This window comes from Numenius arquata, chromosome 9, assembly GCF_964106895.1.
Source record: "Numenius arquata chromosome 9, bNumArq3.hap1.1, whole genome shotgun sequence".
Lineage (NCBI taxonomy): Eukaryota > Metazoa > Chordata > Aves > Charadriiformes > Scolopacidae > Numenius > Numenius arquata.
Window position 1 is genome coordinate 8,017,300 of NC_133584.1, and position 27,952 is coordinate 8,045,251.

The 27,952-nt window shown below is 38.4% G+C and overlaps 1 protein-coding gene and 1 non-coding gene across 2 annotated transcripts; both read left to right on the forward strand.

The window, feature by feature from the left end:
• Positions 1-232: 232 nt before the first annotated feature.
• Positions 233-27,505, forward strand: KPNA4 (karyopherin subunit alpha 4). Its single transcript, XM_074153519.1, has 17 exons — positions 233-378; positions 9,644-9,688; positions 10,544-10,633; positions 10,725-10,754; positions 10,837-10,889; positions 13,201-13,296; positions 13,420-13,505; positions 16,325-16,411; positions 17,504-17,673; positions 17,766-17,810; positions 19,137-19,268; positions 19,504-19,632; positions 21,366-21,470; positions 22,294-22,365; positions 23,066-23,228; positions 24,379-24,473; positions 25,585-27,505. The coding sequence occupies exons 1-17, from the start codon at positions 310-312 to the stop codon at positions 25,681-25,683; spliced, it is 1,566 nt and encodes a 521-aa protein (XP_074009620.1). The 5' UTR covers positions 233-309; the 3' UTR covers positions 25,684-27,505.
• LOC141468956 (small Cajal body-specific RNA 7) lies at positions 19,971-20,281 on the forward strand. The gene has a single exon (XR_012463406.1).
• Positions 27,506-27,952: the final 447 nt, after the last annotated feature.

The window sequence follows — 27,952 nt, forward strand, 5'->3', positions numbered from 1 at the left end:
GGCCCAGAGCGAGGCTGCCCCTCTTTCCCCCTCTCCCCTCCCCCGCTCGCGCCGTTCCTCGCTACCGGCGCGATCGGCCGCCGGGGGAGCGGGCAGCGCCGCCCCGAGCAGGCCGGCACCGCCGCCGCCCCGCCTCGCCTTCTCGGCCGGCCGCGTCGCAGCCCGGCGGGCGTCCAGGCGTGAGCGGGCTCGGCCCCGGGAAGGGGGAACCCCGGCGGGCTCGGGAAGGGGCACGGGCCCGGGAGGAGGCGGAGGAGCCGCGCTCCCTCCCACCTTCCTCCTCCCCCCCCCCCCCCCCCCCTTCCCACCATGGCCGACAACGAGAAACTGGACAACCAGCGGCTGAAGAACTTCAAGAACAAAGGCCGCGACCTGGAGGTAACCACCGTGGCGCCGGGCGGGAGGGGCCGGCCGGCCATGGCGGCGGGAGGGGGCCGCCGCGGCCGTGTGGCGTCTTTCCTAATCCGCCGGCGAGGGGCCCGCGGCGGGGCCGCGGCCTGCGCTGCCCGCCCCGCCGAGAGGCGGGAGCGCCGCTCCCCGCCGCCTAGCAAGGGAAGGGAGGAAGGAAGGAAGGAGAAGAAGGGGAGGCCGCGCTCTGGGGCCGGGCGCGGCCGGGCCGTTGGGCGCCGCGCGGAGGCGGGAGCTGAGGGGGGCAACGGCCGCGGCCGCCCCGCGGCTGACAGGAACCGGGGCTAGGCCGGACCGGCCTCGCGTTCAGGGCGCTGGTCTGGGGTCGTTCGGGCCAGGGACTGGCTTGGTAGAGGTGTTGCAGCGGTCAGCAGTCGTATTTTCGTACGGCTCTACCTTAGTTTCTTGCTGGCACTTAATAATCACTCTTTGCGCTGAGTAGCCCCTTAAAAGCCTGAGTCAGGGATTTAAGGCCCAGTTGGGTGTTCTGCTGTAAGATACTCCAGTGAATAAATGGATTAGTTACTGCCTGCACTTTGTAGTAAAGACTATCATTAAAAAAGCCAAACCCACTTTTTTTTTTTTTTTTTCCTTAAACAGGGTAAATGTTACTATTTTACTCCAGTTAGCTGAGTGTGGAAACAGTTGTGGCTTGTAGCATAGAGCCTCTAAACTTTTTGGTGGCTGGATTGCTACATACATTATTTGAGCTGTCTAGCTGCATCCTCAACACAGCAGAAGTGATAATTAACTTAGAGTTTCCTTAGTAAATACTCAGATCTTAAAATTAGGTATCAATCTTTACCCATTACACTTGACCAGGAGTGCTGATTAGGGAAACCTGTGCAATATTGTCAGTATAGGGTTCTGATCCAAAAATGGACTTGGACATTCCCATTTCTGTTTTTCACTAGCCTCAATATGTGTCCCGGTGATTAGCATAATATTCTACCCGTTCAAATTAAGACAATTGTATAGTATTTATTTTTTGAAAGTGAAAGATGTGTTTATGTTGCTGTCATTCATTAAAACATCTGTCAAGTTTCCCATTTGGTTATTTCTGAAGTCAGTAACACCTCAATTTTTAACTTGTCAAAATATGTTGATAAAACAGTTTATTATTCAGTTACTTACAAAGTTTGGTGGTGCCAAAAATGTTGGAAGTGGGAATAATTAATGCAGTGATCACTAATAGGGTTGTTAACTTCGTTAGTAACTACTTGCCTTAGATAATAAATTTGTTTTTGTATAAATGGTTTTGTTATTATTGAATAGACAACTGTACAAGAGAGGCATCTTTTGAAAAGTTCACAGTAAAGCATATGTTGTCATAGGAAAAAATGAAATTATTGGGAAAATACAGGTTGGAATTCATCTGCATTTTCTCTCCTTTGGTGCCCAGGTACTGAGTTTTAAGGTAAGTCAGCTGAAGTAGGGAAGGTTCAAGATGAACACGTGCAAGTTAAAAGAACACGTGTGTGTGTGTCAGGAAGCAGGTAATCTCTTCAGTATTTTTTGAATTTGCTGATGCACTTGAATGGCCTACACAGTGAAAGAAACGCTGCTAGGCCGTGTTAAATGTTAGATATTGACATCTATCCAACAAATCCTGGAACATATGCTTGGTACCTAAAATAACTACCGTGGATGGCTATTTTTCATAGAATCGCTCAGGCTTATGGCTATCACTCTTGCTTATTAACTGCTTACACATCACATTTTTCATTACTGTGAGAGATGTTGATGTCCTCTTATAGCCACATAGCCTATTGTAGCAACAGTTGCTGATGAGTATTCAATTAGTTCATAACACCTGTGTTCCTCGCTGCTTTTAGCAGAAAGCTATTTACTTCACATAGGAAGCCAACACTTGATCTTTATCTCTTTCCCTCCTCCCACCTCCTTCACTCCTCCTCCTTTTTATCTCTGCTGAAATAGTGCATTTAGCCATTGGTTTATTTTTTTTTTTTTCTCCTTTTCCATGACAGTTTATCTCCATTCACCATCAGCAGACAAAGAATAAATCACTCTAGGTTTGGTGAATCCCAAATTAATAGATACTTCTAGAGGCTATGAAGTGTTGCCTTGTTGCAAATTACAGACTTTTTGAAAATGGTACATACATAATTCCCTGTTGCTCAGATCAGTCCATTGGCAGTTACTAGCAGCTGCTGTCACATTGTACTCACCTTCCAGGTCTTACATCTTCACAGAAGGTTATTGTATATCTTACAAAAGACAGGAAATTTTATGCATTTTCTCTCTTAAAGTGCTAAGTGTATGTTTAGCTTTTTTGATACTTAATGAGTTAAGATGGACTTTCATTTTCTAGTCCGTATCCATGAACTTCCAAAAATACAAATTGTGGCCTTGAAAAAGGGGGAGGGGGGAAACAACTCAAGCCACACACACGTTTTACATAAGATGTTTAGCAAAATTCCTTCATATGCTGAAGCATTGGATAAACATGCATGCATGGACATGTTATGTTGTAAACAATTGCTGCCATGTGTTTTAAGATGACAGATTGGTGGCAACGCTGGGAATAGGATTCATTGTGACCAGAAATATAAAATACTTCCTTGTCCTTTTTTCTTATTTATAGTACTGTTCAAAGAAATACTGAGTGTAATAAACTGTTTAATATCAGAAGAGTTTGTGCCATGAGAGCAATAATTTGTAGCTAATACCAAGGCGGCATCTCTATGTAGTGTTTAAGACTTCTAGTTAGTATGTACAGCATTCTGTTAAGGTCTTCCAAGATTTAAGAGTTGCTAGAGCTGTGGAAAAAAAAATATTAGTATTGTTACAGCACAGAAAGGAGCTAGCCTTACAGAACTGCAGAAACCATCGTACTCTTTTTTTTTTTTAACATCCAAACACAAAATCTTACTTAAGTGCTTATTGGGACTCTTACACAAAATTATGCAAATGCTTATCTACTAGGGAAGCTAGTTAAGTTGACTTTTCATCTTGTGTCTTCAGTGAGGAACAGGTTTTACTTAGGCTTTTTTGTTTTGTTTTGTTTTTTTTTTTTTCCCTTGAATAAGAAAGAATGAGCTCTTTTTTCTGTTTATTGTGGGTATGGCTGTGATGATACTCAATTTTCTTTCAAAAATTTATTTTTACTTGTGGTAGCATAGATCTTGGAATTGAATAGTAGACTTTTACTATACAAAGACCAGGATAAGTGCAAATTTTTCATTGTGTCTGCAATAGACACAGTTTTATGAGCAGTTTGTTTTTGGAAAAATTGCTGTTTAGTCCTGCTGCATGTTAGGGGTCTTGAATGTAGCCTTGCTTCTGGGAAGGTTTGAAAAGAAGGTTTGGGGTGGGATTTTTTTTTTTGTTTGCTTCATTTTGTTTTACTGGGCTATTCAACATTTCATTTTCTGTTGGTGATTGTTGCCTGCTGGGTTTTCTGAAAAGAAATTAAAAAATATTTCATGCATATTATTTCTCTGGAAATACTGGAAGAAACTGATGAGTTTCTGCTGGCCTTTTCTTCCCTGACTTGCTTGTGTGGTTGGGTGAGAGATTTAGAATTGCTTTAATAGTGCCAGCACAGAAGTGTCAAATAGATATTTCTGCTCTGTAATTGAGGGACGCATGATGTGGAATGAAGATAATATTGTAATGTAGGGTACTTCAAAACGAATGTTGGAGCAGCTGTTCAATCTAGATGTTTTAAGATCAGCGGCGTCAAAATTCTGTGAGTTGCCAGTAGCATTCACTGGACTTGCAGTACTAGCAATATATTTGAGAACACCAGGGAAGCTTCAGGGAAATGTTATGAGAGATGCTGGATATCACAGGTAGAAGTTCTTCAACCTTTTCTGTATCCCACACAAAATACTGAACTGAACAGAGGAACTGAAGGAGAGCAGGAATTTCATTCACTGAATTAGTTAAAAATAGGTTCCTTTAAGCTGACTTGTAGTTCTATGGTGAAGCTCATCCATTTTGTCATTTAACAATCATTTTGAGATGTTTGTGTAAAGCATTTTATTTGGCATGCATAGCTTCTCTAGGAAAAACTAGAATGACAGCATGTGCAATGTCATATTGATTTTTATTTATTTATTTGTAACTGAGTCCCATTATAATTCTGAAGGGGAAATAGTTGCTGAGATGAGTTTTCTGGTGGTATCTTGTAGAGATTGTGTTGGCTTTAAAACCCCGTAGCACTTCTATCAGTGAGCAACTTTATTGCTCCGGTCTGCAAATGAGCACAGTTAATACAGGAAGGGAGTAATGGCTAGAGGAGGGCCTAAATAGCTTGGTTGAACTGAGTGTTTTTACCAAATGCACATATGAGCTTGTTTGTGTCTCTGACAGGTTTTTTCCTTGTTTTGTAGTTCAATGCCTTTTACACCTCTGAAGGACAAGACAGAGTTTCTCGGTCCTTGCTGTGGTCGCTGCACTGGATTTCTGGGTTATAGACTAGTCTTCTCCAACTGTGGTCTGGGGACTGGGTGCTTTCTGAGTGGTAACTGTAGTGAGTAAGCAGTTTGTGTACAGGGCCATAGTAAGTGGCATTAGAAAAAAAGTGTCATACGGCTCACAGAATGTTTTGGAGGTAAATAGTAGTTTGTTTCTGCTCACACACCCCATCCCAATGCCACTTTTTTGTTTTGTTTGTATTTTGAATCCTAGACCAGACTAGTGCTAATGTAGAGTAGCAACTTCCTAGGAAGGAAGGAAGGATGGCTCAAAAGCAGCCCTGCTTTAAAGTAACTGTTGCCTTTGCAGTTCCACAACAGAAACAATGTGCCTTTGGAAACTAGAATGAGAAGAATAGGTAAAGCTCTACTGTTATTTGCATACTGTCAGACCTTCCTGTTGTAGATGTGTAAACAGAGCTACTTGAGTGAAATATTTTATAATAGCAAAAAAAAAAAAACCAACCCCACCCTACAAAGCAGTAAAGGCAGGCTGTGTGTGTGATAGGGTCTGAGTTTCTGAGCAGCAGTGATTCAGAGAAAAGTAGAAGAGGGATCAGGATACACTGGTTGAACACAAGCTCCAGGTAAATGTTGGTGTACTTAGGAAGAGCTAAAAGACTCGAGCTGTTCCTGTGTGCAGAGCCTAGAACACTTCTGTATCTGGAGCTGTTGTGAAAAACACTAGAACATATCGGGTTCCTGGAAGCGTCAGCTAACACAAGATTTTAATGATAAGCTGAAGGACTCAGTAATGACTAATGGTCAGAAAATAGCCCTTATCATAAAACTTAAACTAAATATAATTGGGAGAAAAAGGAGGATGGAGGGATAGCAATCATATGCTGACAAATAGATTTGATAATTGAGATTGGTTTCCCACTCACAGTTGTGTTAGTGCGAGCTGAGAACTGCTTCAGAGAAGTCTCACAATCCAGTCAAATCTTCTGCAGAACAGAAGGGCTTTACAGTGCTGTCTGCCGAGAAACCAATATACCTAGGTTTCTGCCCTTTGAGCTGTTTTCCAAAAGAAAACACAAGTTGATCTTGAGTCTGTTGTTTTAATTTCTCCAAGCTATTCCATTTCTAGGCTGGGGTGATGATGTTGTGAGACTCCTAGACAAAGCTAACTTCAATTCTTATTTGTTGCACATTTTCTCTTCCTAGGAGGAAGAGCAGTGACAGGTTAACCAGTAATAATAGTTTGTCAACCAACTACTGTTTACAAAAAATTATTTTAGTGGAGTCCTATTTTGGTAAATTGTTCTTCAGAGTGACTTCTTTGGTTGCTTGTCTTTCACGTGGAGGCTTTGGTGAGTCCAAGGTGTGCAGGTCCTCTTCAGAAGCAGGTAGGAGCTAAAAACAAGGGCCTGTCAGCTTTTATCTGGAGGAGGACCATTCTTCTTGTTCCAGCAGTGTGTTCATGGAGTTACAGGATTATTTTTTTTTGAGCCTGATAAGCTGCATATATGACTTTTCAAGTCAAACTTTTAAATTACGTGTCTGGGGCTTTTTTTCTTGGAGTTTTTGTTTTGGTCCCACTCACCGTATCTCTGTCATGCACATGTGTGTGTGCCTGTCCTGTTACCACCTGAATTGGAATACATTTCCTGTTGGGCTCACTAATAATTGTAACTATTACCTTTTAATATGCTTTACAGCATAATGCCACTTTATAGTTGGTGTTCCAGCAATTCAATCTTCTACCCTTTGAAAATGTTGCTCTTGGTTAGCAACAGCTTTTCTGTGACCAATAATGTCATTATTAAAGTCTGGCAAGAAGAATCCTTCTTGCAGTACAGCTTTTCTATTGGTATGTTTTGTTAGGTTGCAGGAACGGTTGTGGATTGGGAAGGGGTCAGTTGACAGCCGTGAGAGATCATCAGGAGCTTGGTATAATTCTGCAGTCATTTTATCAGACGTTTTCCTCATTTTATTTTGTTCTTGAATATGCCAGGTTAGTAGACTTCGGAGAAACTCCACTGAACGCTGTGTTACAGGCTGAGAGCGAGAGCCTGCACTAAATAAGTCAGTGGTAAAGCTGCAGCATCTTTCCAAAGCCCTTAAGTGGCAGGTGATATCCAGTAATGTGTCGGCTTCTCTGGGAAGGCAACAGCAGTTTGAGCACAGAAAAATGACTACTGAGTGCTTCGTGCCTTCAGCTCTGTTCTTCAGAGTTACCGTTCATCATTCAGGAGGGTGCATGTCTTCCCCTAGTGAATCTTAGGCCGTGCTTTTCTGGGCCCAAAGTACATTATGCCAACCTGAGGTTGTGAGCATCCTGTGGTGTGTGCAGCTGCAGGCTGCCCAGCCTTGGAGTGATGCACACTTGGGAGAGCTGAAGCATTAACTGCCAGGTGACGATGCCACTAGTCTGTAATCAGGTGTTTAACAAAGGCATGTGTAGGAAGATAACTGCTGAAGAAACTTTTCTCCATTTTCTGTCATTGTAGAAACTTGAGTTGGAGCTGCTATAAAACATTAAAACTTAATTTATGTATTTATTAGACAGGTATTACGTGAATTCAGAGCATACCTATTGGGCCAGAAAAGTGTTAATAAAGATTTCTTATTAAAGTATGTTTTTTTCCTGTCTGTAGCAATTACACCTGTGAGATTCTTACTATCTTTTGAAGAATTCTAAGAAATATTTGAAAAGTTTACCTAGCTGTGGAGAGTAAATCCACAGCACTGGAATAAATTTTATCTGCATACTAGAAGTGTTCAGCAATAACTGTTGACCTCATGTAGCAGACACAACTTTTTATAGGCTTAAAACTGAAAAAGCCATGAATCTAAGCTGCATTAGTCAGCTATTAATTCTAATTTTGTTTGACCAATTGAATTAACATTCTTTAAAGATGCACATATTCCCTGGAAACCTGCTTTGGTGCTTTTTAGTGTGGGACAGTTTGTACTTGCTTATTACGGCTCTTATCTAGTCGTTCCAGGTGCTGCAGCTGCATTAGGTATGCTTGTACGCTTTGCCTTTTATGTAGTGGGAAGCTGTCATCGTGTGGGTGTGTTTTTCCCACCTCTGCCTGTTTTTTTGATGATGAACTGCATTTTGCACCTCAAGTGATGAAAAGTCTACCTCCAAAGCAGGGGGGAACCGTCCCTTCTTTTCCACTGACCTCCTTTCCTGCCAGTTTCTTTTTCTTGCAACTCCTTCCTTTGAGAAGGTAAATGGTCTTGCTCAGAGCTGGGAATTTGATTCTGAGGAAATGCACATTCAGGAGCATAATTATTTTTATCAAAAAGAAAGTCAAGCTTTTAATCCTTATCTCCAGAGCTGCTACTTCTTGCTGGTCAGAAGCTCTTTTAGCTGTTCCTTTTCCTTGTAGTCTGTGTTAATGTGGTCCCTTATAGACTGGGATTTCAAACTTTCTCTGGGGTTGTGAATGGTCAAGTCATAAGAAAAATGCAATTGTTTTTAACTCTGTTATTCACTGTGATGTTCAAAGTACAGAATAAAATTGCTATAGGCTGATATTTTGTATTTTATTTTCACTTTGCGCTGTAATAACACAAGCAGTAGTAAACCAATTTATGTGTATTTACAATTGCTTTTTTTCTTAATACTCTCAATGGGAGCTGTAGAGCTCCCGATGACCAAAAAAACCCCAAATGTTGCTCTTGCAATGCCAGGGGTTTTATGTGGTTTTAATTTATAAATAATATTTTTATAACTCAGCTTTGCTTACTATGTCTCTTAATTTAAACTCTGTTATAAAGCTATTCCACAAGGCACAAAGCCAGTACTGTTTCATACAGTAATAGAAATGTATGCGTATTAGAAATGTGTGAAATCTGTAAATTTACTTGGGTATCTGGGAGAAACAAGTAGCATTGTGGAGATTTGAGTGAGCAAGAGCTGCTGTAGAACTAAATTTACCACCTTTTGTGTCTGGAAGGGTACACTTACGGTAGCTGCACTTGCATGAGAAGCCTGTTAGGCATCGTTGAGAAAAGAGCCCGGTGTTGTCCAGATCTACGTATTCTGAAGAATTATATTCTTGAGATTCTTTTAGCTTTAGCAGTTGTACTTTGTTTAGGTGAAGGTTCACCTGCAGAGTCTGAAGTTCAGCCCCTGTTGCTCGGCATAGCTATCCGGTCACAGTTATCTGTCGGGAATGGATTGTGCTCCTTACTGCTTTCCGGTGGCTCAGCAGGTCTGGTCATGTAGTCCAGGCAGCCCAGTGTCTGCCTGGGGAATCGCCTGGTTCCCCCGCTAACCCGAGGAAATAAGGGATGCCAGTTCTTAATTAGGTGTGTAGATAGGCAGTTGTGCTTGACTTTGACTTTACAGTTTTGAAGTTTACTGATATGCCTTTTTATAAAAGTGGCACTTTTGGCTGTCTCTGGGGTTTTGGCTTATGCTCTCTAAATGTGTATGTTAAAAAAGCCTTGAATCAAGAAAAAGTTACAAATGTTGGGCAAACTTGGTGTGCTTTCTGTTAGTTTGCTATGGTGTTTATGATGCTTTCAGTGCTGCTTTTTTTACGAACAACTCTTTTCAGCGCTGCCTTTTGTTAAAAGACGCTTGTTGTTTATTACCTGATTCCATATACCCTCTTTTGTTCAACATGAAGACCTAGGAGGCTGTTTTCCCATGAAATAATGCAGGCAGAAATAATGTCGTTATCTCCATTTCCTGTTGAATTTCTACTTTTATAATGAAAATTAAATCCTGTGTGTACAAGTACTGTTTAAAGTGCATGAACTTAAATTGTGCGAAAACTTTTTAAATTTAGATTCAGATTATAATGTACTTTGATTTTGATTCTTTTCAGACTATGAGAAGACACAGAAATGAAGTTGTTGTGGAGTTGAGAAAGGTGAGGTCACCTAGCATTATTTTTACCAAATGGGATTTGGCTATGTTGGTATTTCAGTAAAATTTAAGAGTTTTGTTAAAGGCTTAAAAAAACCCAAAAAACTGTTGTGTGTCCTTCTGTAGTCCACCAAGAACATGATAGTTAAACTAGCTATTTGTCTTTACTAGCTTTGTGAAGGTAATTTGGTTTAGAAGGAAGTTCTAAAGTTACCATACCTGGTACTTGAAGTTCCATAATTTTTATCTTGAAAAAATGGAATTTTATTTGTAATCTATTGCTTCTCCAGCTAGGTTTTTAATTTTAAAAAATGATAAAAAGCTTAGGTTTTTTTTTCCTTTGAAAATCATATGCTTCTGCTAATTTGTAGACAGAAAGCTAGTTTCTTTCCCAAGGTAGAAGTTCAACACACAACTAAGGGTGGAAGAGTGTATGTGTGAAGATAACACTGTTTAGAATTGTTGGAAAGCTAGCTCTTGAAAAAAGTAATCATAACTTGAATTATTTTACTTCTGGGATGAACAGAAAACTAGCCTCTGAGAATTGCCTCGTGTTACTGTAAATAATGACAAATAAGTTGTAATGTCAGTGCTGATGGATGTGTGCACATGAAACTTCCAGGAAAAATAGTTACTGCTGTAGATAAAGCTGGATGGAGAATTTTTCTGGGAAGAAGTGATTTCTAAAATGTGCACCTCTGTGCAGCCCTTTGCAACTTCTTGAATGTTGGAAATTCTAACAATATCAGTGAAAGCATGTTTATGAGGCTTGTTTAAAACAGAAGCTTTATTCCCTTCATAAAATTCCCAACCCTCTAAATCAAAAATTTAAAGGTATTAAATCATTTTTCTCTTTAAGAACAAAAGAGATGAGCATCTTCTAAAGAGGAGGAATGTTCCCCATGAAGATATCTGTGAAGATTCTGACATAGATGGTGACTTTAGAGTGGTAAGAATTGACTTAACTCGCAAGCATGTCTTCTTTTTATGTACTTAAAAGACATTTTTAATTTCTAACTGTTTTTGTCTTTGTTTTCTAGCAAAACACTTCTTTGGAGGCAATAGTACAGGTAAAAATAATATTAATTGTTTGAACATTCTTCATGTCATGGTGGCAAATACGTGAAAAGCCTAAATTCTCTTTTATTTCAGAATGCTTCAAGTGACAACCAGGGTATACAGTTAAGTGCTGTGCAGGCTGCAAGGTAAACACACTTTTCTCAAACTTACTATTTTTTTTCTCATTTTGTCATGCTCTTAAATGCAGAAATGGTGTTCTAGGTTAACTAGAAAAAGTGCGTCATTAACTGATTTTAAAACAAGAAAACTTGATAAATAGAACTTCACAAAAAAAAATCAGAATACATAGGTCTTTGAAGTAGTTGGGATTTTCATTGTGTATAAATACAGAATTTATCTTAGTGCAATACTTGGTGCTTCTCACAAGTACAGTAAAATACATAATTAACAGGACTATAAAGTCTTTTAGCTTTAAATACAGAAGGAACTGGTCTAATCCTTTTTCTAGTTTTGTTGTGGATTAGGCCACTAAGACCACTTTTTTGCTTTAAGCAAAAAAAAAAAAAAGTGTAGTTGTAGATGTTAAGTGATCCTAAAATGCTCTTTGTTTGCCTGAATTAAGTATTTAACTGCTCCTTCCCCAACTACTGGGTGCTTTTTTTTTCATGGTCGGTTGTAACACAAAGCTACAACTTTGTTTACTGTGTGTGGTTGTGGGGGTTGATCCAAGTGCAAGAGAAGACTTCCAGATCAAAGTTAAGTGAATTGGAAGTCACTTTGACTTTCGGGAGTTAATGTATTTGAAACTGATAGGGGAAAGAACCGTTTCTGTGCCTGTTTCCATTGGACAGCCTGCCTTCGTTAAAAAGTTTCATCAACTTGGGGTAGCATCGTGTAGAACACCCTAATTACTGGAACTGATCTAAATCTGGTTAGACTAAAGTATTCTGAATTAAGTCTGGTTTAAAAAGAAATGGGAATGTCCATGTGGATTTACCATTGTAACAATTTTTTAAAAATTGAAAACTAATTTGAAATTAAGGCAGTGCAGTTTACATTACTGGAAAGGCATAAAAGTATATTTTAGATATGAAAACATACTTTTCAGTCTCGCTTGAATCTGTACCATCTTCTGGTCTGAAGCTGGAATAGGAAGGAAAAAAATCTTGCCCAAGTCTAAACCTCAAGATGTACAACTGGAATATGAGGAACAGAAAACTGATTATAAGTGCTTAAGAAAATGCAGAACCCAAACCAATAATAAAAAATACCAAAACAACGTCAAACCCCCCAAAACTGGAAGTTTTATTTGGTTCTTGTAGTAGGGTTCTCTACCTGTTTGAGCAGGTGGTTTGTGAACAGACTGCACTATGATTGTTTTGTCACTAAACAAAAAATCAGTGTTAAGATTCTGTAAGTAAACTTTTGTTGCTTAATTTTTATAAGCTTGTAGATGTAAATTATCTTCACTTCTAAAAGGAATCTCCTTTTCTTAGTTGGAAGTAAAGCTGAAAATGCGTGTCTGATTATTGCAAGAGTCTTCACATAATCTGTGTTCAGCTCTTCCCCATTGCTTAGTTTTCTGAGGCATTTTGGTTTGCGGGTCTGGCTTCTCATATCTTCTCTTGCGCTGTGTTGTCCCCTTTGACATACCAGTGATACCTTTCAGGATAAAGCAGCAGTGGGAAGTTGATATTTAGTTACTGCATTCTGTCAAGCTTTTCACGTTTGTGAATAGGCTGGTGTGTGAAGAGATGACTATTCCTAATCTCCCTTCCTACTGCTAGTAAAAGTTCGGTGTGGCAGCCCAAGGTATCCCCTCCAGGAAGCTGTATTCTCCTTAATTCCTTCACTGCAGAAAGAAGAAGCCAAAGGGATTAAAAATGGAAACAAATTTGTACACTTCTGTTCGTTGCAGTAGTACTTTGTGAATCCTTACTCTCTGACATTATAGCCTTCGTAAAGAAGAAACACGTTTCTGCCTTTCAGCCCTTGTTGGGTGGATGAGGAAGAAGCTACAGGAGGGTGTAACTGAATGACTCTGATATTTATTTTACTGACTGGTAATAAACTTCAAAAGTAGTCAAAGAAAACATGGCAGCTGAAACGGGCAATGAATGTAATGGCTTCAGTTGTTCAGTACTTCAGGTTTTCAATAGTTTAGTAATTTAAATTTTGGGGATTAGTTATTTTCACTTAAAGTGGAGAAAACAAATCCAGCTCAGACTTTGAGGGTATGAGAGACACTGAGAAAAAACTTGCCAGCCCAGAAAGTAGTGCAGCACTGGACCAGTTTGTCCAGGGAGGTTGTTAGATTTCTGTGCTTGGAGGTTTCTAAAACTCAACTGCAGGAAGCTGTTACTGACCTGATCTAGTGTCAGCAATAATCCAGCTTTGAGTGGAAAGTTGGACTAAACCTCCAGAGAGCCTTTCCAGTTATGACTTCTCATTTTCTTATTTGTCTGTTGTCTTATATTTTTTCCTTTTCCTAAACAGAAAGCTGCTTTCCAGTGATCGCAATCCACCAATTGACGATCTAATAAAATCAGGAATATTACCTATTTTAGTGCACTGTCTTGAAAGAGATGACAAGTGAGTATTTCTAAAACTCAAAATGTTTAATTGTTGCAAGAATTCTTGGCATTTAGCTGATGTGCCTATGGCATCGGATTTGAAAATTCATGTTACAATCATATTCTTTTTCTTACTTTGCAGTCCTTCCTTACAGTTTGAAGCTGCATGGGCTTTGACAAACATTGCCTCTGGAACCTCTGAACAAACACAGGCCGTAGTTCAATCTAGTAAGTCCAACAGTATTTGATCAATGATAAAGCACACACTGTAACTTTCACAAAAATAAGATCATCTGAATGATACTTTAAAGAGCATTCACACTCCTGTTCCTCTCTGTCTCAAGCATGTTCACAAATCCATGTGTTAGGGTTGGTCCTTTCATGCAATAGCCAGGATGGTTGAAATTGAGCTGTCAGTCACAGCAGGTCTCTGAAGGACCTGCCCATGAAGTCTCCTGCCAGATGTTCTGTCTCTTCTCTGGCAAGCAGTGTCAGTTGAAGTGCACACCTGCTTTTGTTCTTCATTTTCTCTGATTTTAAATTCAGTTGGGTTTCCTAATGGTGAATAGTCTCTTCTGGAAACTCACACTATTTTAGCAGAATTGTTTATCTGCTGGTTTCCAGTTTTCAAATTTCAAAATACCTTAAAACCAACCAAACAAAAAAAACCACCTAAAAAAAACTCCCGTGGAGGGATTTCCTGTCTTACTGTGAAGAGGGAGGAAAAGATGTGGACCAAGTCCAGAGGATGCCTGACATTGAATTCTTTTCTAAAATCAAGTTGAAGAAAATACGCTGTCCTTCATAGTTTGAGGAATCTGAAGCATGGAAAGGAATTGTTGTTGGACTTGAAATCTGAGTTGCCAAGCAAAGCAAACTTTTCTTCTGTGCTCTAAACATGTCCCAAGTCAAAGTAGTACTTCTGTTGATAAAGCAGAGTTAAGTAGAAGTGTCTATAGGCTTTTTCAGTTGAGTGAACAAAATGGCAGAGCTTCTTGAGACCTGTGGAAGAATCAAACATACAGTAAAACAAGTTTTTGCCTAAAATATAAGGGAAAAAAAAATCCACAAAACTTATGTTACATGAGATAGCAGTAGCTGTAACGGTTGGAATCAGTGTTGTAGCGCGTGCTGCTGCTACCATTGAATATGCTGTGCTTCCAACAATGGAGAGGCATAGAACTATGCTTGATCTTTTTTCTTTGTGTATTTCCCACCGCCACAACCATCATATATTGACTTTTTAGAACTACTTGGAACTTTTATTCAACGTAGTAAGTATGGTTTTGAAGACATGTGATGATGTTTAAATGTTGAAATGTCAATGTTTGTTACATATATTCCATGACTGACTTTCACTTCAGTGGTAGAAGATTGTTTCTCTTTCACTGCTGGTGCGAACAGGCTGCTCAAAAACTGTATATTCTTTATATTTTGGAAAAAATGAGTATTCATAAGAGTTTTTAGCACCACTGTCTCTATTAAAAGGCTGGGTGTGTTTCAGAAGTCTTTACCCAGAAAAGTAGGTTAATTCTCTGCAGCAGATGTGAAGGAATTTAAGATGGGTGACTTCAGCTTAAAGGATTTTTTTTAATTGAATGTATGTTTTGAGATTGCATTGGTTGCATGATCAGTTGCCCTTTGCTTTTATAAACTTTCAGTGTTAAGAGCATGTTAACTGTGATACAGCTTGGATTAGACCGTTATATATCTTTGCTAATACTCTTTCATTTTTCCCATCTTCCTCCTCTTCCTTTCCCAGTTGCATCCTGAATTTTCTTTTGGAAATCTAGTTAATATATAATGTCCCACACCTCTGATCTACAACACTTCTTTTTATTGAAATGTGGTTTATCAATGGGTTGAAGATAAGTGCCAGATATAGTAATTATTTCTTTCAGTGATGATCTCTGATTTGGCTAGATCTGCATGTATGTGCTAATTAGCCAATTTATAGCTATAACACATGAAAGTATGGTTTATTTCTTGTAATGATTTATTTCAATGAAAAAGTAGGTCTGTTGTAGTCTTTCCAAAAGCACTTATTAATATGCTTGCTGGGGATGTTTTTTCTCCTTGCGTACAGGCATTGTAAAATACCTTTATTTAGTAGGAAATAAGAAATCTGTTGTGACTTGTTATTTCTCTAGGAAAAAATGTTTTACATTGATAAAGAGTAACTAAAAATACCAGCCTCCTTGAAATATGTGATCCAAAGTAAATGAGGATTTCTTACAGCCTAAACTGTCATTAGGAAATCATGTAAGCAAACACTTTAGCGCTGGGGATGATAAAATAAGGACCACTTATCTAAGTGTGGTGCATGTAGAATGTGTTTTTAACATTGGCTTAGCTTTCATTGTGAATATTGGGAGCATTCTCCTGTCTGACACCAACATAGGGTAGAAAAGTAGCTGCCTTGATAACAGTTGTGGAGTTCTGCATGTTGCCTTTTGAATCCCTTTCTTAGTGCTCAGTCAGTCGGCTTTACTTCTTTGTGCTTCTCTCTGGTCACCTAGCGGTAGCATTTGAGACAGTTTACAGGTTACTGTAAATCAGTAAGACTGAAACAAATCAAACCCCCGTGCTTCCCTCTTACTGCGTTATCAGTTGATGCACAAATGTACCTACTGACTCTTTAGTTGGTTGATTTGCATGGGTGAGGCTGGGCTTAAACAGTTACTACTCTGCAGTTGATTCTGATAGATAACTCAGCATGGAATTTTTAAATTCAATAAATATAACTAAATTTGGAATCCCGACAAGCTTCAGTAAACTTGTGAGACATTATGACAAAATAAATGTCAGGTTATTTTAAGATTTGCTTTCATAATATTCTGAAGTGCAGGCTTGGTAAGAAAGGGCAACGAAGAAAGAATTGTTACAGAATGTTTTATTTCAGTAGTATGGGAAGTTAGTAAAGTTTTGACTGATAATTAAGAGAAAAATTTGTCATGTAGGACTGAAATTTTAAGAGCTAATTATGTGAACTCTTTTGAGAGATGTATTTCTTAACAAATGCATGGGGTTTTCTTTGTATCTTTCAGATGCTGTGCCACTTTTTCTGAGACTGTTGCATTCACCTCATCAAAATGTTTGTGAGCAAGCTGTGTGGGCCTTAGGAAATATCATAGGTTTGTGTTATTCCTGCCGCTAAAAACTTTTAAGTTCCTTTTGGTATTGAATGAATAAACTAGGTAGTATTGTGTGTGTTAGGATTTGGAGATGTTCAACAGGCAGCTGTTAGACTGGCATTTACCTGGTTCTTAACTTACTCCTGTTTTCTCTACTGTGTATGGATGGTGTGCACCCAGACCCGCGTACCTGCATACACACTTTCATTCCAGGTACAGGAAAAGGAATTACTGGCAAACAGACACGCAGACTGTTAAAATAAGAACTGTTTTGCATTGAGGTCTGGGCTTGTAACTGAACTTACATACACTGTGTTGAATTTTGGATAAGTTGTGATCACTTGAGCTTTCATTTGATTTTTCCTTGTGCAAGCGTTAGCTTTGTGGTTTAGAGCCTTGACTGTGTCTGTAGTGCTTGAGGACTGGTACCGGTTCTGACGTAATGTGATTCCTACAATCTGATATTTTAGAAATGCCTAGTCCTCCTTAAGAAGCAAACTGACAAAATGCACGTTATTGTAACTGCCTGAAGCTGTTGGTGGTGTGTGTGCAGTACACGTCAGACACTGCTTTTTAGACACCTGTAGTGATACCTGGGCAGTGACGACAGCGTGATTGTCTTTCAGACATAAAGATGAAAATGTCTGTTTTCAGGCAATTTTGTACTACTCTTGAGACGTTTTAGTATTGATTATAGATTTTGTGAAGGGATTTTCAGGAATACATTGGGCCATCAACTGTTCCTGGTGGTTTGGCATTGTCTACCACCCCTTTTCCTGTGCCCACCACCACTCCAGCCTGTACCTCTGCTATAAATCACCAGACACTTTTCTGTTAAGAATTTAGCTGTTTTTAATGAGTAGTTCCAAATGAAGTACTTAGGCAGGTAGCCACAGGTCCTACTAAAGCTTTATATAAGTGTCTTTATGACAAATTTACATGCGTCTCTATGTTTATATGCATGTTTCCAAGGCCCATATTCTTTAATTTGTAGGCATTTTAAATAACTGAAGTTTAAAGCGTATAGAAGTTAGACTTTTTTGTGAATGGCACGGGATGATCTTTGTCTTCATAATTCTTTGTCTTAAACAGGTGATGGACCCCAGTGTAGAGATTACGTTATTAGTCTTGGAGTAGTGAAACCACTGCTGTCCTTCATCAGCCCGTCTATTCCCATAACTTTCTTAAGAAATGTTACTTGGGTCATGGTCAACTTGTGCCGTCACAAAGATCCTCCTCCGCCGATGGAAACCATTCAGGAGGTGACTGAATGAACTCACTGTTCAGTGTAACTAAACTAAGTTGAGTATCTGTCTGCCTTAAAAATAACTCAGGTGTTTCTTTTCCTCATTAGATCCTTCCAGCGCTCTGTGTTTTAATTCACCACACAGATGTAAATGTAAGTAACACCCTTCAGAGCCAGTTTTGTGGTCTGGTATAGATTTTTTAGCTGAAGTGTAAAGCTTGTCATAATTAACGTTTTTCCTTAAAAGAAATTTTTTAAAAATCCGTGATTTTCATTATGACAAACTTATTTTGATATCTCTAACTGCTTATTTGAAGTACCAGTTATGATTTTTACCTGGTATTTCTCTGTATCTTTGCAAGTCCCTATTTGCATGTTCTTTCCCTACACTTAAAAATAAACGCAGTTTCAATTGTATTGCTGTGAACATTCATTTGCAGATAAATACAGGGTTTTTTTGACTATCACTTGATTTCGAGGTTGTAACAAAAATAGGGTAAATGAAAGAAAAATTAGTGTCTGCTGCATATATAAAACGTTAGCTTTAGGTGTAACTTGAGGTGTTAAACATGAACGTTATTTTAATAGTGAGGAACATGAGTGAGACTTTACTGAAATTATGAAATAGGTCAGCTTTTTGCCAAACCATGTCAGAATTGTTTAAGATCATTTCTTTGCTTCCTATTGAAGTTGTAGCTCAGTTGTCTAAACAAACGGCAACAGTGCTTTACCAAAATAAGTTTAAATATATTAACTACAGTTTGCACAGTAATTACAGTTTTTAAATTCTTGTAAGTGAAATTAAGCTTACTTGAATTCCTTGAAATGGCTGTATTTGAATTAGTCAAGAGTTGTCAGCTGAAACAATGCTCACTGAGGTTTTTTTGTAAGCTGTCACTTGAAATGTTCAGTTTTACTGCTATTTAAATTGGCTTTTCTGTCTGTGAGTACACACGGTTGCACACACACAGAGGAAATTCAGTCTTAGTTGCTGCTGCACCAGATTAAGAAAAGTTTTGACTTTTTTTAAAATTTTGTGGGGTAATATCAAGAAAAAAAACCTTGATGCCATGTGATGCACAGCTCAGTGGCTTGAGAGTGCTTAATGTCCATAGTTTAATATTTGCTAGGGCTTTATCATCCTTCTAGGGCTGAGTCTTTCATATCTCACATTGTGCACCGGTACCTCATGAAAGTGTAGATGTAATTGAAATATTTCTGTTGTATCCTTCAGAATTTAAGCTGTAGTTGGCAGTTTAGCTGTTTGTTTTTTTTTTTCTCGGGTTGAACAACAATTGTATTTCAGACTTCTGTAGAGTGGAATGTATGAAGTTTGTAAAACAAAGTGGGTTTTGCTGTATTGCATCAATTCTGGCTTCACAGTGATAATTGTTTTATATTTTGATTTATTTTATTGTAAGACTTGTGATGTCTGTGTGTACTTCTGTACTAATTAAAAATACATGTTTTTACTGTTAGATATTGGTAGATACGGTCTGGGCACTCTCATATCTAACGGATGCTGGCAATGAACAGATCCAGATGGTGATAGACTCTGGAATAGTCCCTCATTTGGTTCCTCTTCTCAGTCATCAAGAAGTTAAAGTGCAAGTAAGTTTGGACAACTTTAAGGAAGTGTTGCTCAAAATGTAATACTAGAGAAAGTAGCTGGTTTCTTTTCATAGTTCATGTTGAAGTTGAAACAATACCTCTTCCTGTGTGATACAGCATTTGCATAAAACCGTTTGCTTTTTTAACTGTTATTGTTTGAAAGTGTGTGTCAGAATGTGCTCAACTAGAAAAATCTTTAAAAGTTTTTTCTAAAACAGAAAGTGTTTTGTTTCAGACTGCTGCGCTGAGAGCTGTAGGAAACATTGTCACTGGTACTGATGAACAGACGCAGGTAGTTCTGAATTGTGAAGCTCTTTCACATTTTCCAGCACTTCTGACACATCCCAAAGAAAAAATTAATAAGGTGAGTAACTGGTGAGAGATTGCACCTGATTGATAACTTTTTTGTATTTGGGATAGCTGGTTTGGATTCCACATAATGTAGTGTGGTAGAGATTTGAATAATTGACTAATTTACCAGTTTATGGCAAGAGCAGGCAAGGTGCTGAAATTTTTCTTCAAGTTAACATCTGTAGAAAAATCTCTAAGGAGCTGCAAACTTGTACTTGATGAGAATGTTGTTTCCTGATTCTTCTAATTGAATTTTTATGAAATGAAAGCTTTATTTTAAAATTCTGGCTGTTGACTTAAAAGTTAGAGTTCTTGATATGTGAAATGTCACTTTAATTAAACTGACTCTCTTGGAAGTGATGAAATAGAGATAATTGGATGTGTCTTTGAATGAGTGTGTGTGATAAATGGAATTTAAATGAAGTGGGGTGGGGTGTGGGGGTGTGTGTGTGTGTGTGCATGTATAGAAGAGGCTTCAAATGGGGGCACTGACAATGCAGTGCTGATTCCGGAGTGCATCTGAGGCATGTTGTTAAATTCTGGGGTGCCACATTGCAACATTGCCGATGATTAAAGCCCAAAAGAAGCCCACCAAGAGAAGCCTGGGCATCCTAAATCTCTAACAGGTTCATTAATGAAAGTGATCCTGTGATCTGATCTGAGAGACTCAGTTGAATGAAACATGAGAATTTCTGAATCTCATGTTGAGAGAAATACTTATCTAAAAAGTTGTCATGCCAGATAAGCTGAGAGGATAAGGGAATTGAGGAGTGATGGAGGGTTTCTAAGAAGGGAGAAGCTCATCAGCTGTAAGATTAAAAAAAGATGATACTCTGAATACACTTAATTTTATGTGAAACTGTGTTTGTTATTTCTTGACAAAAGTATAGATTCCCGCTTAAGGGGTGTGGGGAGCTCTCGATCCTTCTTTAATATAAGAATCATAGAATTGCCGAGGTTGGAAGGGACCTTTCAGATCACATAGTCCAACTGTCAACACTGACAAAAGCCATCACTAAAGCATATCTCACCACCCATCCTTTGCCTTAGTTCAAAATTTCGACTTGTTGAGTACTGGGAGGGCATACAGGGGGAAAGAGCTCTTCTTACACGCTTTCCTAGGCAACTGCTGTTCGTTATTGCTGGAAGAAGACAGTCCTGGGCTTATGGACAGAATGATCATAAAGGGTCATAAACTTTACAGTATTCTTGAAAAGCAAGCATTTAAGTAATAGGTGTTGCATTTTCTTGATGATTGATGCCAAGAGAAACATTATGAAGCAGGTAAAGAACATACTGTCTTCTACCACTCATGTCTGGAAAACATGATACTGCAGTGCATTTTGGAGCTTGTCTGACCATCAACTGAAAACTGCTGTAGTGTTAATTCTCAGTAATGGAATCAATTGTAAGTGTTTGTAGCCTTGTGACTTTTTTGTCTCCAAATAATTGTGTTTTAATCTGTGGGTTTGGAGTATTTGGTTCTAACTTGGTAACAATGAAAGACTGAAGGGTCTTGTGGAGTCTCCTAAGTTGAGACTGTCCACTTTGACTAAATGTACAGACAACTTACGAGGAATTCAGCGATGTACAATCAAACTGATATAATACTTGGTTGTATTTAAGGTTGACTATTGTGTGAATTGCAGATCTAAAAATGAATATATAAAATCTTGCTGGTGTGGACAAAAAAATCAGTATAGAAGACTATCAATTAATAATTTCTCATGTCCTTTTATTTTGCAGGAAGCAGTGTGGTTCCTATCTAACATCACTGCAGGAAATCAGCAGCAAGTTCAGGCAGTAATAGATGCAAACCTTGTTCCAATGATAATACATCTTCTAGATAAGGTTAGATAACAAGAAGCATTTAACGGTTTGTTTCCTTAATTGGGGAAAGTGACATTGAATTCTTTGCTTCATGTTTTACATCATGCTGTAAACATGGGGACCAGGGGTAAACTGCATTGGGCATTTTTCATATGTTGCAAGATAAAAAACATCACTGTTGATATTCTTTTGTGAAATGCTGTAAGATGATGAGCATCAGATGTGTTGAGAAAAGAAAGCAGATCGGGGAAGCTCCTTCTAAATCTCATTTAACTTCTTTTTCTCACTTTGTAAACGAAGATACAGTGTCTTACGTCAGTGTAGAGGCTGGGGCTAAGACTGAAGAAACACTTGTCTCTTCCCCTAAGCAACATATAGCTGTTTGCAAATACTTCTGTTGACTGCCAGTTTATTGATGACTGAGAAAAGAGTTGGCTGCCATTCTCTTTCAATGTACTAAGCAGACTTGTGTTGACCAGCTTCAGAGGCAGACGCAGTGTGTACAGTGGTTTATCAAAATTGACACTTGCTGCTTATCTCTCACTGTAATGTATGACAGCTGTTGATAAGGAATGTGAGAGAGTGGAGTACTACAGTTTTTATTTACTTTGCAAACAAATTTCCTTTCCTCTGGAAGGTTCATTTAAAAACATGGTTGCAGGGAGGGGATGAGCGCTCTGAGTAGACTGAAACATCTACAGCGTTTGTTAGTTACTTTCCCTGCTTACTGAAAACTGATACGGTGGTACAATGCAGAATGGACTGTAACAAATACAAGCTTTTACTGTAACACCACATAAAATAAAAATTAGAATGATTATTTCTATTTATGGTTTTATTTTAGGGTGACTTTGGTACTCAGAAAGAAGCTGCTTGGGCAATAAGCAACTTAACGATCAGCGGAAGAAAAGACCAAGTGAGTCAAACCTTAAGAAAAGGTGCATTCGAGAGAGTACATCAGCTGATTGGTTTAGGCGACTTCTGTGCCAGGATTATCAATGTCTGGATTCCTCCCCTGTTCAGTAACTCTTCCTTTTCCACAAGGGATTTAAGAGTGTACTTTAGTTGTTGTTTCTGAGTGACCTGAGATTAGGAGCATCGGTGGAGATATGGATGGAAGCTCTTCTGTTAGCATGGTCTAGTAGCTATGAATGACTGTGTTCAAGCTCTGATGAGATTCTTGGTCATTCGACATCTGTCTTTCTGCTTTTTATTGTTTATGATTAAGAGTGTGATAATTAATTATAACATTGGTAGCCATTCAGTAGAAATATACTGCTTTCTTGTAAGCCCAGAATATTGTTTATGGCAGGGTTGGGGTGGTGGTGTCTTTCTTCAAAGATGAGGTTGAATCTCCTCATCTAATACTGGAAAAAATCACAGTATCTGCTACTTGTGTGTTCTAGACTTGAAATATATTTGTAACATACTTCATAAATGTTACCTTTTTATGCTCTAAAACAAGTATTTCTGAAAGTGACTGCTACAGAATACTCTTACCTTGTTGGGTAACTTTGAGCACTTGGTCTTTGTTAAACTTGTTTGCATGTGTGCTTGTGGGGCATTGTTTGCTTTTACCACGCACCTCATTTAACTATTTGCTTTTTTCCCCTTAGGTGGCGTACTTAATTCAACAAAATGTAATTCCTCCCTTTTGCAATTTGCTGACAGTAAAAGATGCGCAAGTTGTGCAAGTGGTTCTGGATGGACTAAGTAATATATTAAAAATGGCTGAAGATGAAGCGGAAACCATAGCCAATCTTATAGAAGAATGTGGAGGTAGGATGCTTAATATTTTGATACTGTTTTTTCAGAAATTGACGGTTTGGCTTCCTACCACGTGTATGTGCTGTTGGCTTTATTTTGTGTTGGCAGATGTTTTAAGCAAACCCTTTTTTTGAAAGTGATCACTTCATTCCTAATAGGTGAATGTACTTGGCTTTTCCTCACTGATTAAGTTCATGATCAGGTGAAACGTGGAAGAGTTGAATAATGGCAATAAAATTAATTAGGTGCCAGTTTTTTAGCAGTCTGGTGTACTTGACAAATGAGTTTCTGTTAACGTAGAGATGATATGCTTTAATCATGCACAAGTCATGTCCAGGTGAATTTGGGAGGGGGGGGAAATCTTATGTAGAAGGGTTGCAGAAATATGATAGGTTTAATTTCCTAATGGTCTTCAGACTTTCCCTGTATTGGTTGCCATTTAAGTTGATGGAAATCTTCAAGGATGAAAGAACAGTGATATTAAATTTGGGCATAGGTAAAAAAACTAGGATTTTGTTAACATGAAGTTGAATAATCTTTAAAGTACAAAATCTTGAGGCAGGGAGGAAACTTAATTGATTGGTGAGGGAGGGAGAAAAGAGGTGTTCATGCCTAAAGCTCTGCTTGTCAGAACTTCAGAAATATTTATATGTATGCTTTACTTAAGTCTGCCAATAACTTACACTGTACTGCAGCTACTTGCTGTATAATTAAGCTACAGGTCAGTAACTGATAGCATGTGTGCCGCCAACGGTGTACAGATTTGGAATGTCACAGCTTGGGGCTATCACACCAGGTGCTCAAAAGATGATTTTGTGAAAAGGGAGTATGCCCTAGTGCTTGGCCCTGGCCATATTTCCATAGAGCAGCTTAACCACTCAGAGCAAGAAGCAAAGGGGAGTACTATCATTGCTGGAATTGGCTTTTTATACAGGTTTCTTTGTCTTGGTATGTGTTCCTCAATCTCTGATTTATTTTCTCAAATCTCTAGGAAGCTCTTACGCTTATTTCAAATGAGTTCAACAGCATCATATTCATAGTCACTCTATTCCTAGATTTGTTACTAGAATTACTTTGTATGATGAGACCTTAAAGAGATGGGGGTTGTTTTGTCTGAACTGGATATTTTAACTCTATTACATTTCTTGTGTACTTACTGTAGGCCTGGAGAAAATTGAACAGCTACAAAATCATGAAAATGAAGACATCTACAAACTGGCTTATGAGATCATTGATCAGTTCTTCTCTTCAGATGATGTAAGTGTGTAATAGCTTTGCAATCTGCTTTTGTAATTGTTATTTGTAAACATGGTTCAAGATAAAGGCAACAGCTCTAAAGCCTGCTCTGTGACATTTGTTTGATCTTTTCAGTGAAGGATGAGACCTTATTTGAACCTGTTGCGTATCTTACCGTTCTTCATGATGAAGTATCTAAAGATCTAATGCCTAATTTAAGCCTCATCTCTAGAGATTAAAATAGGAGGCTTTGAATAGTTCTCTTAACTGTCAGCTTCTGACTAGGCTTGACATAGCAGGGAACTTATCAAATGTGGTGACTTGAGTACCAAATCTCAGATTCTGCTTCTTCAGAAACAAACTATTCTGAATATTTTAGTGATTTCAGAGGTAGGATGTGCTGATCAAGAATGTTGTTTTCAGTTTAAACATGTAACGTAAATCAAGGTTTTAGGTTTGTATGCACTTTAAATCATAAGAGTTAATTGCTTATAAAGGAAATGCAATCGTGTCGGTCTGTGTCATGAGGCGAGAGGGTTTTCTACTTGATTGAAGAATTTTCAGGAGCGGATTACTACAAAAATGGTAGAGCTCAGTTGCGTTCATGGCCTACAGTCTGCATTGAAGTTTATTTTGTGCTAGAGTTTCACTTTTATATGAACAATAAGATGCAAGTCTTGTTATGCAAAATCTGAGTTGCTAATACAGCAGGACTTGGAATTTAATCTTGTGTCAATTCAGTAACCCGTATGCTACTTAAATAGAAACTGCAGTTTTTGCTTAACCCTTAGTTGATTTAATGGTATTGGTTTTATCTTAACTGGGACAGTTTATAAGCTGCCAATAAGGATGATGCATGACTGACAGAATACTTTCCAGGAGTGAAAACTGACTAAAAGAATATAAACTATTAGGTGCCACATAGCCTGCCTAAATGCAAGCTAAAACATTTTGGCCTAAATGACTTGGTCATTATAGTACTTTTACTAAGTTGGGGGACAGGAATGGCAAGACTTGATGCGAGGAAGTAGATTTAGGTGAAGAGAGAGATACTCTTGAGGATTTTCTGGCTTCTTTTTAGTGAGGCTTTTGTTTTTCTATTCCTACTCATGATGTTCTCGTTCTGTTACAGATTGATGAAGATCCTAGCCTTGTTCCAGAAGCAATACAAGGCGGAACATTTGGTTTCAATTCATCTGCCAATGTACCAGCAGAAGGGTTCCAGTTTTAGAGTGGTATTTTGGGAGTTAGGTACAATGCAGCACTGAATAAAAAAAAAAAAAGGTTTGATCCATCAATCTTGGCTCATGGGATCCGCTGCTGCATTAAATCGGGAAAGAAAATGTGAAGATTTCATTTGGAATCACAGAAAAGCCCAAATGAAGTCAAGATGGCGAGTGGGTGCGAGTGAGAATGAGTGGCAAAATGTAATGAAAAACTTCACACTGAATGCTTATTTAGATTGTTCAAAGAAAAAGGGCTACAGGTCAAAGATCTTCAGTGCCTGAGAAGGAACAATGACTTACTAGAGCAATTGGGGGGAAATGCAGTACTATCATCATCAAGCCTTGTAAGCATAAGAGAATAGGATGCCCATATAAGTCCAAGGAGAATGAGCCCAGGCCTTGCTATGAAGCACCGTGTGAATGCACAACGTTGAATGAATGTCTGGACCCGATGCTGTGGAGCCAGGCTCGTGTTTCAAACCGGGGGCTCTTCAGTCCCGAAGCAGGCTCCTAGTCCTGGAGTGGCGTGTGTACGAGAGTATGGTTGTGATGCTGTATGTGAACGCATGCAAGCTTGATTCGCCTTCAGGGGGCTGATAATAAACCTAGTAAATCATCAAAATGAGTTCATAAGTGTTAACTTACACTGGACACAAAAACAAAGACCGGTTTAGCAGCAGACTCTGGTTTACTCCTGCAGCCTGTGTTTCTTTTTTATTTTGGTTTTTTTTTTTCCTCTTATTTTTCTTTTAGTTATTTTTAATTTCTTTCCTGTATGGCTTATTAGTTGTTTGTAAAGTCAGAATTTCAGGAAGGCTTCCCTGTGCATTTGCACCAGATGAATGTTTGATGTTATGAAAAGCTTTCCATATCATCAAAACTAATTTGTAGATTTTTGCATGCAAAAATCATACATTTTCCTTCAAATAGACTGTGTTGCAGTACACAAGTTGCCATAATAGTAGAAAGCAGTAAAATGTGGTAATAAAAATCTCATCCTTTTTCATTTTCAAAGATAACATGAAGACCTTTGCATGTGGTAATCTACAGCATAGTTCATTTTTAGATTTTGTTGAGTCCTGTAACCAAATGTTTCCGTTGTGGTAGAATACCGTGCTGTGTTTCAATGTTACTTGTTTTCAAACTTTGTTTTCTATGAAAATGATATGGAAACTTCTAAAAATGAAATTTGGTGCATATGTACTGCCGAATAAAGACCGAAAAAGAGGTGTGAATAGATGTACAAATCAAGTCATGGTTTGAACACCTTTAATATGCCTAATCCAATTGTTTTAGACTCTTTTTATCTTAGACGTAGGCAGCCATGAACAATCTATTTTGAGCCACTTTAGAGAGAAAACTTTGTATTTTTAAAACTTGCACAAAAAGGATGCAAGTGTTTTTATAATTGGAGTAATACCTCAGTTTTGAGGTTCTGCACACTAAATTAAAGGTGACGTTACAAATTTGTACAAACTGAACTCTTTATAAGGTGGCTCATTGTAGGAAATGCTGTGCCTTCCCCTTTGAGCACAAGTGTTGCATGAACAACAGTTTGCTATAATAAAACATACCAGATTAGCCACCATTAGCATCTATATCTACCTTGTGTTTTAAAATCAACTGGTAATTCTGAAACACTGTAGAATGGATAAAGATTATTTTGTGATCATAACTCTTTGTTGGACTAGAGTATTTTTGCAGCATTCCTTGTCATCAGAAACATGGTTAAAGTTTAAAACTAGAAGCAGCGGAAAACTAGCTTGTGAAATTTATCCAAGTAGAGTGCAGGCTAGGCTGTCTTGGGGAAATAAACATTAAACTTGCAACAGTGTTGTATTTGGTGTGTCTTTGTATATACCCTCACTCCAGCTTTCATCAAAACCTCAAGAACATCATTTGAAGAAAGTTACAGTGAGATTTCTGACTCTCTTTTGAGGTTGTTTTTTTCCCCGCCGAATGTCAGTGTGTTCTAGTGTGTTACGTAGGCTTGAGGTAAATCGCTGGTTTGGTATAATTCTTAAGAAATAACTAACTTACCTAATTGCATAGTACGTATTCACTAAATAAATTAGGGTTGTTTTCATGTAAATGTAGGGAATCCTTAGAGGAGGTAAAATGTTTAAACTGGTGTTTTTAAGGAAGTTGCAATGCCATGAGTAAAATTACACTTATTTCTCACTTCGCAAAAATACCTTTGTGAAGGGTGTGCTGTAGAAAATCATTTTATTGTTAGAATCCTTTCTTGTTAGGCTTAAGAGGAGAACAGGTGTT

What these genes read in the sequence shown, in the direction of transcription:
- KPNA4 (XM_074153519.1), top strand. Translation starts at nt 310, where the DNA reads ATGGCCGACAACGAGAAACTGGACAACCAGCGGCTGAAGAACTTCAAG. An exon ending in AGTGCTGTGCAGGCTGCAAG is followed by an intron (nt 10,890 to 13,200) that starts GTAAACACACTT and finishes TTTCCTAAACAG; the next exon opens with AAAGCTGCTTTCCAGTGATC. An exon ending in TCAGCGGAAGAAAAGACCAA is followed by an intron (nt 22,366 to 23,065) that starts GTGAGTCAAACC and finishes TTTTCCCCTTAG; the next exon opens with GTGGCGTACTTAATTCAACA.